The sequence below is a fragment of the Myotis myotis genome, unplaced genomic scaffold (assembly GCF_014108235.1).
Source record: "Myotis myotis isolate mMyoMyo1 unplaced genomic scaffold, mMyoMyo1.p scaffold_m19_p_2, whole genome shotgun sequence".
NCBI lineage: Eukaryota > Metazoa > Chordata > Mammalia > Chiroptera > Vespertilionidae > Myotis > Myotis myotis.
In genome coordinates this window covers 28261487-28273529 of record NW_023416324.1, presented here as the reverse complement: position 1 = coordinate 28273529, position 12043 = coordinate 28261487, and the positions used below count along the sequence as shown (strand labels likewise).

The window sequence follows — 12043 nt, the reverse complement described above, 5'->3', positions numbered from 1 at the left end:
GGACTGACCCCCAATCGTCTCCACAGCACAAAGCAAGAAGAAGCATGGACAGGTCAAGCATAAGTACTTTGTGAGCTGCTGGTGGAAAGATAACTTTGATTTTGTTTTCTTGTCTCTTTCAAACACATCAGGAGGAGAGAGCGCAAGAGGCATTCATTTCAAGGATCTCAATCCAGGAGATGGGTGACGGCCTACAACCAGCTCCAAGCAGCAACCGCCTTAGCCCACCCAGAGCACATGTGGTGTGTGGTGCCAGGCTCACCTGTTAGAAGCAGAGCCCTGACCATGTCCAGTTATACTTCAGGCCCCTCCATCGGTTCCTCAGATGAGACCCAGGACCTCACCATGGCATTCAAGGCCCAGTGCAGCTCATCTATTGAGCTTCATCTCACATGCTCCCTGCTCAAAACCCTGTCAGTTCACACTTCTGTTCATTCAACAAACATTTACTGACTACTGCCCATGTGCCAAGCACAGTGCTGGCTGCTGAGGTCATGATGGTTAGCAAAATAGGCATAAACCTGTACCCTTTGGGGACCACATGTCTAGTGGGGGCTAACAGGTAAGTAAATAAGGAAAATTACAGCACATGCAATATGAGCAGTTGTGAAGGAAGCACAGGAACCATGGGTGCACCAAAGAGGCACCTACACCAGACTTGAAGTCAGGGAGGGTTTCCTGGAGGAGGTAACATCTCAGTTAAAGAAGTCCTGTTGGCCAGACTGAGTCTGGGGGTGGTAAATATCCCAGGCAGAGGGAACTCTGGGTTCAAGAACTAACTGGAAGGGCAGAGCAGAGGGCAGAGCATGCTGAACTGAACTACATGCATTCTGGCTGGAGGGCAGGGACCAGTGGCAATTAGTTGGCCTGGTGTGTATGGCAGGGGCTTGTGAGCCCAGTGAAGGAGTGTGGCATTTATCTGAAGTTTATTCTGCAAGTGTTTTAAGCAAGGGAGTTCCTGTTTCCCACAGGAAGTGCCTTTGCCCCTCCTTCCTCTACTCAAATCCTGCCCCCCAGTGGGAGCTGCAGGAGGGGGGGGGGGGGGCGGGCAGACCTGCCATTGTCAGGCACTGGATGTTGTTTTGAAGGAGAATGAGCAGGGGGCTTGTGGGGGCCTCAGCCCAGGGGAAAGTGCCACGGGACTGGGGCTTAGGGACCAGCTATGGAATTTGGGGCCGAGGCTCAGTCTGAGTCCGGATTTGGGATTTGGGGGCTGGATTCAGGAACTGAGGTGAGAGTGGGGTCCAGGACCTAATTCCAGGATTTGCAGCTGAGGTCAGGTCCAAGCTAGATTCAGGGTTGGGTTTTGGAACTGGGACAGGAATTAGATTTGCAAATGAGGCTGGGGGTTGAGATTAGGTTTCAAGACTCAGGGTTGGGGCTAAGATGTGGGGTAAGATCTGGGGTTGGAGCTAGGAGTTCTAGGTAGGGTTTGAAACTGCAGCTGGGGCTGAATCTAAGATGGGGTTGGAGCTGGGGGAACGGGCAGGGCCCAGGCGCGCGGGAAGAGACATTTCTCCTGCGGCCCAGGTCCGGGAATTCTGCTGGAGCCCAACAGCAGCTGACAGAGCCCCTCCCTTCCCAGGAATGCCTCCCCGGAGAAGGAGTGCCGCGTCAGCCAATCAGCTCAAGCCCCGACTAGGCAACACCTGTTGTTGATCTCCTCCCCCACCCCCCCCCTCGCCCACCCCTCCCCGGCTCACCAGGGTGCAGGTTAAGCAGGTGAAGCACCGCCCCGGAAACGGAGCTGGAGCACTCCACCTGCCGGGCTCGGATTGGATCCAGCACTCCCAGTCTTCTCGTGAGTGTCCCTGGGCCCCCCTACCGCCCCCCCCCCCCACCGCCTCCATCTTCTCCCACTGGCTCGTCACCTTTGAGCCTCCACCTCACCCCCAACCTGGCCCCGCGGTCCCAGCGCACCTGTGCAAGCACTTTCGGACCAGTGAAGTCACCGCCCCGGGGAAGGTGGCCCTGACACCAGCGCCCCTCCCACGGCCCCTTATCCATCTCCCTCAGGGGCATTTGCACCTGCCCCTCCTACTGGTTGCGGGGTGGCCCTGCAGAGGGGTTGTGCAGGACTGATGCCTCACCTGGGGTGCAACCCACATACAGCCTTGCAGCCACATTCCGGAAGTGACCCAGCACCTGGGTCCTAAGTCTGTAGCAGGAGTCCCGTCCTGAATTGGAGGAGAGAAGGAACATTGTGTTCTTTTATTCAAAAAGCACACTCTGGGCATCTGTGCGGGCCCCAGAATTCCCACTGAAATTCTGAAATGGAGATATCAAATGACTGGGCCTCGTCCCTCAAGATAAATGTTTTGTCCTCGATTTTAAGATAAGGAGCCTGGGGCTCTAAGAGGTGAAGGCAAGGGAGCTTCCCTGACCCTCCCCCAAAACCCTCTCCTGGTGAATCCACACCCAGCATTTATGGCCTGAACCTGCTGTAACTGAAGCTCCTTGAGGGCAAGGACCCTGGCTGCTTCATTTGCCCAGTCCTGCTGCCTGGCGCCTTCAGGACATGTTAATAAATGAGTAACCACTCTGAGGTCCCTCACCAAGTTCCCATGGTGTAAGGACTGCAGCTGGGGTTCGGGTCCGGAGCCCTTCTTTCCCTTTGCACAACTTTAGAAAAATCTTGGAGGAGGATGATGGGGTGGGGGAGGGGGGGACAGGAGGGTGAAGAGCTGGGGGACAGAAGACCCGTGAAGAGTGGGGTGTTGAAGAGTCGGGAAGCAGTGGGGATGAGGCAGGGAATGGGATGGAGAAATGTGGAGTGATGGCCTCCCTGGGACGTGCATAAGTGAGGAACAAGCATAAGAGGAGGAGCAGGTTTGGGTAAAAGGACGAGCTTGGGTTGGACCTGTTGCATCAGACGTGACTATGGGACATCAGGTGACAGTTGGCTTATGGGTCTGCAGCCCGGGAGGGAGATTGGGATTTGAGGGGCACAGGTGACTCGGGAACCTGCGGCCATGGCTGTGAGATTGGATGGGATGTTAGGGGAAGGCGAGTGTTAGGGATTAGATTCTAACCTGCAGAGAATGAACCACAGCCCTAAGAGAGAATATTCAGGGTCAGGCTGCTGGTTCCAGAAGGGTTAAGTCACCCCCCTCCCTCCCCATCACCCTCCCCCCAGGAGCCAGTGGTGACAGCTGAAGCCATGTGAGTTGGATCCTGAATGAGGCTTTATCTCTGGCTCTTCGTCATCAGCCACCGTCCACCATCCACCATGGCACCAGCTCCCTCGGCCAGCCGGGATGGGACAGGCAACTGAGAGAGCCAGAGAGGTCAGCTGGGGAAGGGGGTTCCCTGGAGGGGTGGGGTGCTTTATAGGGGGAAACTCTCCTGGGGTCATTGGGGAGGCATCCCAAGCAGCAGTGCTGGGGAGGGGGCTTTCCTGGGGGTTGTTCCAGGGGACATGGGAGGATTCCCAGGGATCATCCCCACAGCCCCTAGGAGAGACCATGGGGGGCAGGAGGGCTGGCGAGGTAACAACAGTGATTCTCCCTCACAGATGATGGTGCCTTTGCCCTGGACTGTGAGAGGAATAGGACTTCGGGCTTCCAGCTGCCAAGCAGGTGGTGGGGGCTCCAGGCCATGATCTGCACCCTCTAACCCTGGTGCTGCCCTCTGCCCTGACTTCCACCAGACCCGGCCATGTCGGAAGGAGAGGCGCCTGCCCCGCGGGGCCGGGCGCTGCCCCCAGATGTGCTGGCAGAGCAGGTGGAGCTATGGTGGTCCCAGGAGCCGCGGCGCTCGGCACTCTGCTTTGCCATGGCGGTGGGCCTCGTGGCTGGCTGCGGGGCAGGCGGCGTGGCACTGCTCGCCTCCACCAGCAGTCGCTCGGGCGAGTGGCGGCTGGCAGTGGGCACTGTGCTCTGCCTGCTGGCGCTGTTGGTTCTGGTTAAGCAGCTGATGAGCTCAGCCGTGCAGGACATGAACTGCATACGCCAGCCCCAACATGTGGCCCTGCTGCGCAGCGGCGGCGGTGCCGACGCCCTCGTGGTGCTGCTCAGTGGCCTGGTGCTGCTGGTCACCGGCCTGACGCTGGCCGGGCTGGCCGCCGCCCCAGCCCCTGCCCGGCCGCTGGCCGTCATGCTGTCCGTGGGCATCGCCCTGGCTGCCTCCGGCTCACTCTTGCTCCTGGGCTTGCTGGTGTATCAGGTGGGCGTGAGTGGACACTGCCCTCCCCTGCGCGCAGCTGCCCCCTCCATGCATAGTGACCACAGTGGCAGCGGCAGCATCTTCAGCATCTCAGGACGGCTCTCTGCTGGCCAGCGTCATGAGACCACATCCAGCATCGCCAGCCTCATCTGACCCAGCCGGCGCCCTTGCCACAGCTGCCTCAACCTCATGGACCTGTGCTGGCATGTGAGTGTGTGTGTTTGTGTGACTGTGTGTGTGCACCTCCCCAGGACTGTCCGGCCCTACGGGAAGGTGAGTGTGTGTCTTCTTGGAACTGGGTGTGTGTCCATGGAACTGTCAGAGGCTGCCTATCTGCACTGGGGTCTCCAGGCAGAAAAGTATCTGGGCCCCTGGAGATTCTGGGCTCGCTCCTATTCCCAGCACCCCTCCAAGCCAATCCTGCCCTCTCGCACTCATCAGAGACTTCCCCAGGAGTGACTGCTGCCCACCCCGGAGACCGCACCAGCAAGTCTTCATTTAGGAGAATCACTGGTGGCGGAGTGGGCTCCGGGGCGTGACAGGCCTGCGTTGGAATCCCCCTCGACCACTTCCCAGCTGGGCAACTTGGGCAAGTGACTCGGCTTCTCTGAGCCTCAGTTTTTGAGAATCATGGTTGTGGTCATCAGTTCTGAGGATCGAGTGTATGGAAGGACGGGGTACGTTACAGATGTGCATTAAAAGTGGTGGCTGCTTGTTACTGTCACTGTCTTTACATTCCAGCTCACCTAGAGACCTTCCTTCCCCTCTCTCACACCCACCCCATCCGAGTTCCGTGTCCAAAGCGCCTGCAGGTGTCCTCAGTAAGGCCTGTGGTTCCTCCTCTCAGCTGCTGTGAAGCCGAGGGGAGAGGGGGCGGAGGGGTGCTCAGCTTCGGGAAGATGGTGGGTTTCTGGCCCCAGAGAGGGCAGGGGGTCCTTGCCATTAGCTCACGTGCTGGTTCACGATGAAGCCTCGGGTATTGGGGTTTTGTCAGCTGGTGACTCAGGAGACTGCTGCTCCCTGCCCACCTCTGCAACCGGAGCATCCCGGTCCTGGTCCGTGTCCTCGCTGCACGGGCTGGCCTGACTTCGGGTTCCGGGGCACAGGAGGGCTGTGTGAAACCCCCTTGGGTGCTAAGAGTCACTTCCTGCTTGAGGTCCACCCTGGAAGGGATCTCCCGTCTCTGGTGCGGTCATCAATCTCCACTCCCTGGGTGCCCAGGGCAAAGTTTCACCAGAAGAGCATTTCATCACTTCCTGCTTCACAAGGTGCAGGTTACAGGCAGCACCTCAGCCAGCAGAGAGGTCGGGACCAGACGTGTTCAATGTAGACCTATAAGGGCTCCCACAAGAGAACATTGCTTCCAGCTGCCGAGATCAAGGCAGTCTCCTGGAGACAACACCGAGCTGCTGGATGAGGGCAAGGGTGTTGCCAAGCCAGGGAGAGAGCTGCGGGAGCAGAAGGAATAGGGCAGTGATGGCGAACCTATGACACGCGTGTCAGAGGTGACACGCGAACTCATTTTTTTGGTTGATTTTTCTTTGTTAAATGGCATTTAAATATATAAAATAAATATCAAAAATAGAAGTCTTTGTTTTACTATGGTTGCAAATATCAAAAAATTTCTATATGTGACACGGCACCAGAGTTAAGTTAGGGTTTTTCAAAATGCTGACACGCCGAGCTCAAAAGGTTCGCCATCACTGGAATAGGGCGTGTCCGGGAGCAGCAGATATTTCAAAGGCACCTCGGACCCTCCATATATATATTCAACTTGGAACCCCTCTTCTCGCTCTTAAACTAGCTCCTCCATCTCACCATTCACCCAGCATCCAGGTTGGAACCCTCAGCCAGGCCCAGACAGCACCCTCGCTCTCCCTCACCCCGTGTCCAGCACACACATCAGCTCCTGCGGACTTCCTTTGTAGATGTTCTTGTGATAATCAGACCTCCACACTCATCTCCCACAATCCTCTTCGTCTCGGCCTATTTGTGAAGCAGCCTCTCTACTGTTCTCCCTACTTTTGTTCTTTTCTCCTCTTAAATGCAACTTCCCCTCCCCAACCCCAATATGTACACAAGGGGCCCCAGTGACTGCTAAAACAGAAATGCAGATTACCTTGAGATCCTCCTATGGCCACACCTCTTGCAGGCTAAGGTGCAGACTTTAGCTGATTTGGTCTCTCCCCCCTCGAGTCACCCCGTGAGCCAGACATACTAGACTACTGCTGGGCCTCACCATGTTCTCTCCCTTCTCCCAGCCTCTGTATGTTCTTTCCTTGCCTTCATGTCCTTCTTCAAGACTCACTTCTCTGGGAGTCTTCCCTGACTCTCTCCCCGGAACTAGAGAGTTGCCCCTTTTCTAGCCCAGACACTCAATTGTAGACCAGTCTGCAATTCTTTCTCTGTGCACCTGTCTCCTTAATTGGGTGGTAAACTCCTCCTGGCAGGGTTTGGTCTTCTCACCGGTGTGTCCCTAGTTCCCAGCACAGGCTTGACACCTAGTAGGTGCTTTGTTGGATGGCAATGTGTGTGCAAGGATCAGGGAGAGACCCACCTATAATTGGGAAGGGCAGGGAAGTTAGGCTGCTGTCCACTACTGGCCCGGACTCTCCTGAGGCCCCACACTGCCCGCCCCAGAAATTCTTGCTCTTCCTGGGTTCCCAGGAGGCAGCAAGCATTATCTCAGCTCCTGGGCCATTCGAGGACCACAGGACACCCCTCCATCCTGTAACACGGGGAGGAATCATGTTTCTTTTAGGCTGAGACAGGGCTAGACTCTTCCATAATATTTCTTTTAAGAAACTAAAGGAAAACAGAAAACAGAGGCCCAGAAAATGGGGAGGGGGAGGGTTACATGGCACAGATGTGTGGATGAGCAGCTACTCCAGGCAAGGCCCGTGCCAGGCTCTTCTGGGAAGGAGGCCGCATGAAGAATATGGTTTGTGCCCCCAGATGGCCTACTTCAGACAGCAGTGGGAGTAGACCTCTGCACACCCATCTGGAACATGAGTTGGGAGGGTAAGAGCTGGGTCAAGGCACAGGCAGGGCAGAAATGCTACTGCTTCCTCAATCACTTAAGCCCACCCACAACCTCCCATCTCCAGCCGGTTTGCTCAAAGCATGTCACAAAACCCCATCTTGGTCCACATTACAACCAGCTGGCCACTGGCCCCTCTGCTATCTCTCTAAACTTTAGAGCAGGGGTCCTCAAACTACGGCCTGCGGGCCACATGCAAATACAAATATTGTATTTGTTCCCATTTTGTTTTTTTACTTCAAAATAAGATATGTGCAGTGTGCATAGGAATTTGTTCATAGTTTTTTTTTTAAACTATAGTCCGGCCCTCCAACGGTCTGAGGGACAGTGAACTGGCCCCCTGTTTAAAAAGTTTGAGGACCCCTGCTTTAGAGCCCAAAGCTTCCCCTTCCTGCCCTAGCAGGTTTGGTTCAGTGGGTAGAGTGTCAGCCCACAGATGGAAGGGTCCCAGGTTCGATGCAGGCTCAATTCCCGGCCCCAGGTTGGGGCGGGTGCTGGAGGCAACTAATCAATGTGTCTCTCTCATATCGATGCTTCTGCCTCTTTCCCTTTCTTCCACTCTCTCTAAAATTCAATGGAAGAATATCCTCGGGTGAGGATTAACAAAAAATAAATATAAAGCTGCCCCTTCCTCTCTTTCCTCCCCCTCCCGCCTTTATCTCCTGTCTGGTGATGATTCTTCGACCCGTCATTTCACCCACTCCGTGACAGAGTCCTCAACTCCTTAGCCACCTGCCCCTTTGGTCCCGCTCTCCCAGGAAACCACCTCCATGGACTAATCCACACACTGGCCTTCACTGCACCTGCCGCCCCCCAGGGAGTGGTTATTAGAGAGACCCGCACAGCCAGGCAGCAGGTGTCACCATGAATTCCTCATCACCAGTCTCAGCCGGGTCCGCAATGTAGCTCATCAGTTACAGTTTCCCTCGTCAGCTGTTCTCACAGTGACCCTCAAGTTACCTCCACGCCCTTCACATCCCAGCGTCACCTAACATCACTCTCTGCAGGTGGCTTGACCTTCCACCTCTCGAGACTGAGAGTCCTATGGAAGGAAGCCTTCACATCGCTCCCACCAAATCCCCCCTCCTTGCTCCTGTCCGGACAATGACCTTGGCAGCCCCGCTGAGGAATTTGGACTTTGTCCTCAGGACTCTGAGAAACACAGGACAAATTTAATCAGGGGAGTGAGAGTAGGATTTGGGACGCACTGGCTGCTGTGTGGAACCAGGGTGAGCTCTCCAAGAAAAAGAAGAAGAAGAAGAAATGGCCAAACAGCCCCAGAAGTGATGTCTTCGCTGGCCCTAAGCGGTAGGAAGAGTGCCCCAGAAAGAAGAAATAGCAGAAGAGCCTAGAGCAGGGGTGGGCAAACTTTTTGACTCGAGGGCCACAATGGGTTCTTAAACTGGACCGGAGGGCCGGAACAAAAGCATGGATGGAGTGTTTGTGTGAACTAATATAAATTCAAAGTAAACATCATTACGGTCTTTTTTTTTTTAGTTTTATTCATTTCAAATGGGCCGGATCCGGCCCGCGGGCCGTAGTTTGCCCATGGCTGGCCTAGGGACAAGGGAACTTGGTTCCTTCAAGGAACTACGAAGGGCCCGGCGGTGTGGCTCAGTGGTTGAGCATCGAGTTATGAACCAGAAGGTCACTGTTTGATTCCCCATTAAGGCACATGCCCGATTGCAGGCTCGATCCCCAGTAGGGGGCATGTAGGAGGCAGCCAATCAATGATTCTTATCATTGATATTTCTATCTCTCTCCCTCTCCCTTCTTCTCTGAAATCAATAAAAATATGTTTAAAAAAGAGGAACCACTAAGGGTTTGTGTGGCTGAAACATGGAGCAGTAGCTGGGAAGAGGCGAGGAGTGCTAAGGAGGGGCCCTCGGCCAGTCCCAGGCTTCAGCAGCTCCCTAGCATGTGGCAGTTTCTCAAGGCCAAGAGCAAACCAGTGAAGGGCTGTCAGCAGAGGAATGGCCGGTCAGAACGTGTTTTAGGACAATCATCCTGCTTGCAGCACAGAAACTTCATCCGAAGGGGCCAAAATGGAGGCAAGGAGGGTTGGTTGATTAATGCCATCGTCCAGATGCAAGATGATGAGGGACAGAATGAAACAGAACAGATTCTGTGGATGTTCAGAAGCTGGACTGACAGGTCTTTGTGACTGACTGGAGGGTGGGAGATGTGATGGGTTAAGGTGGATAGAAAGAGTTTTAAGATATAAGGTAGAGAAGAAGCTGCCCTTAAAAGTCCCTGAACAGGAGGCGGGGTGGGGAGGTCCAGGACACAAGATGGAGTATTGGGCTTACAAAGCCATTTTGATGAGAGAAAAGAATGGACACAGGTTACAGTTGTGGGTGTTGTAGCAGGAAATTGAGGGAGGCCTTGACCAATAACTATTGTGTCCGTGAGGCACAGGCCATTTTAAGGAGCTGCTATGGAGAGTGCGAGAGGATGGGACCAAGAAAACAGCGCGATTGCCGAAGCTGTGAGAGCCCATGAGAGGCTGGATGCCCGGCATTAATAGAGACCACAGGCTGGACAATGGTGGGTCTTACTCCACAGTACACAGAGGCCAGGCACCAGGTCCGAGGCCGGAGTTCACCTGGAGTGTGCAATGCTGAGACAATGGCATGTAAGTGGAGGAGACTGGCAAGAGAGGCTGACATATTACACCCTGAAATCTAAGCTGGTATTGAGTGAAAAGACAAGAAGGGGCCGACAGAGACAGAGGACAGTGGTGTGAAGCTAGGCAAACTACGGCCCGCGGGCCAGATCCGGCCCGTTTGAAATGAATAACTAAAAAAAAAAAAAAAAAGACTGTACCCTTTTATGTAATGATGTTTACTTTGAATTTATATTAGTTCACACAAACACTCCATCCATGCTTTTTTTCCGGCCCTCCGGTCCAGTTTAAGAACCCATTGTGGCCCTCGAGTCAAAAAGTTTGCCCACCCCTGAGCTGGAGGCTCCCACTGGGTGGAGGGTGAGGTGTAGAGAGAGATCTTGCCACATGTTCCTTCTGAGCTCAAGAGTCAAACTCTAGGTCCTCAGCCATGTCACCTGGATGCCTGGATACTGGAAGAACATGTTCCAGAAATTTCCAAATCTGTTCCAGTCCAGGTGGAGCTTATATCATATCCAAGCACATCCTACATGAGACCTCAGGCCTTCTGGGGTCACTCAGGTCTCCCCAAAGGAGCTTCCTCCAGGCTGCAGGGGACTGACACATGCCCCTCATGCTCAGCACTCTGCACAGGACAGGGGCCGCCTTCCTGACTGTCCTCAGGACCTGAGAGACTCCCCTGGGCATAGCTATGGAAGTCAGCCTCCGGGACTGGAAGGGCCCCCAGGGACGGAACAGACCGCTTCTACCCTCACAGCCTGCTCTCCCAAACCAGGAGCTTGCACCCAGAGACTTCTCAGCCCCACTCACTCAGGGAGCGGGAGGGGTGCCAGCCCTGGCAGGATGAATGCAAGAGGTTCCTTCTCTAGGTTTGTGATCATTACTTCGGACTGAGATAATGGCATTATTGCTGAGCAAAGAAGCAAGTTGCAGTTACGGTGTTTGAGCCTCAACTTCGCAGTGTATAATATGGGGCTGCCTCCCCAGCAGGACTGTTGTAAGAAGCACTAGGACATCGGTGCTATCGTTGTTATTCTATAGCATCAGAGACTCGAATTCAAGTCCTTTCTGTCCTGACCAGATCTGAGCTGAGTTCTGGGAAACAGGGAAGCTCAAACCCCAGCCCAGAGAGTGAGGAGAAAGGGGGCTTGACAAGCTCCTCCCTCAGGATTAAGCCTGGTTGTGGGAGGACCCATTGTGAGGAGTGATTGCCCTGGGGGAGCCCACAGGCAAATGGCTAACACTTGTACAGGCCGGCTCAGTTCCACTTTATTTAAGTAACTCAATCCTTCTAACCTTGTGTGGCAAGTACTCTATGATCCCGATTTTACTGAGAAGAGAGTAGCACACTGAGGGAGTAACTTGCCCAAGATCACACAGCTCTTCAAGGGCAGAGCTGGGATTTGAATCCAGGGAGTCTCAGCTCTCAACTCACCCGCTATTCTGCTGGGGCTCCTTAAACTTCACGCCTGTGGCTTGTGTGACCCCTGTCTTTGGCCTCCACATATGGACAAGGGATCTGGCTCTGCTTTGGGGACAGCAGAACAAGGCAGCTGGGAGCTGGGTTGTCCTCCACAGTCAGGTCTGGGCTGGGGTTCCCAGGACAGAGTAGGTAGTGGCAGCTGCTGGGGGTGCAGGACAGGGTGCAAGGCCAAGGCAGAGGCAGCTGCAGCCAGGGCCTCAGCTAGAGGAGGACAGACCAGAGCCAGGTCTGGCTGAGTCCCAGGCCTCCCAGCACGTTCAGCATCCTGGGCTCCTGCACCTGTGGGCCCAGGTCACGTGCCCTATTTGTGCCTGGGGCCAGGCATGTGCAGCACAATGGCAATGATTCGGCAGAGGAATCCAGCAAGGCCACTCAGGACAAGGTCCAAGGTACTCATGACCCCACGGTCCTGCTCAGCCAGGCTTGCCCTCCAGCAGGTTCTGAGAGGAAGCCCTCCCTGCTGACCCTCACTGGGGGCAGGGCTCAGGAAACGCAATTGCTCTCCTGGGATCCGGCCCATACCTTCTCCTGGATCCCTCGGACATCTTGACTCAGGTCCCAAAGAATACTTGAAAACAGGGCCAGCTGAGCTGCTTTCTGGCCCAGAACTGCAGGCAGGACGGCTCCTTCAGGTGGGCCTGCGGGAGCATTAGGTCAGGGGACAGACCCACTGTGTTCGCAGCTGCTCTCCCCTTGGAGCTAGGACATGTTCTTGGCCCTTAGTTCTGCT

The 12043-nt window shown here is 54.9% G+C and overlaps 1 protein-coding gene across 2 annotated transcripts; it reads left to right on the top strand.

Moving 5' to 3' along the window:
• Nucleotides 1-1687: 1687 nt before the first annotated feature.
• On the top strand, nt 1688-4878 carry TMEM125 (transmembrane protein 125). 2 transcript variants are annotated; one of them, XR_004974317.1, is made up of 4 exons: nt 1688-1801; nt 3137-3287; nt 3515-4371; nt 4606-4878. XR_004974317.1 is itself a non-coding variant. In XM_036351845.1 (3 exons), exon 3 carries the CDS (start codon nt 3658-3660, stop codon nt 4315-4317), a length of 660 nt encoding a protein of 219 aa, XP_036207738.1. In that variant the 5' UTR covers nt 1688-1801; nt 3137-3287; nt 3515-3657; the 3' UTR covers nt 4318-4878. The 2 variants fall into 2 exon arrangements, 1 of the variants encoding a protein (XP_036207738.1); XM_036351845.1 differs by having other exon boundaries at nt 3515-4878.
• The last annotated feature ends 7165 nt before the right edge of the window (nt 4879-12043 follow it).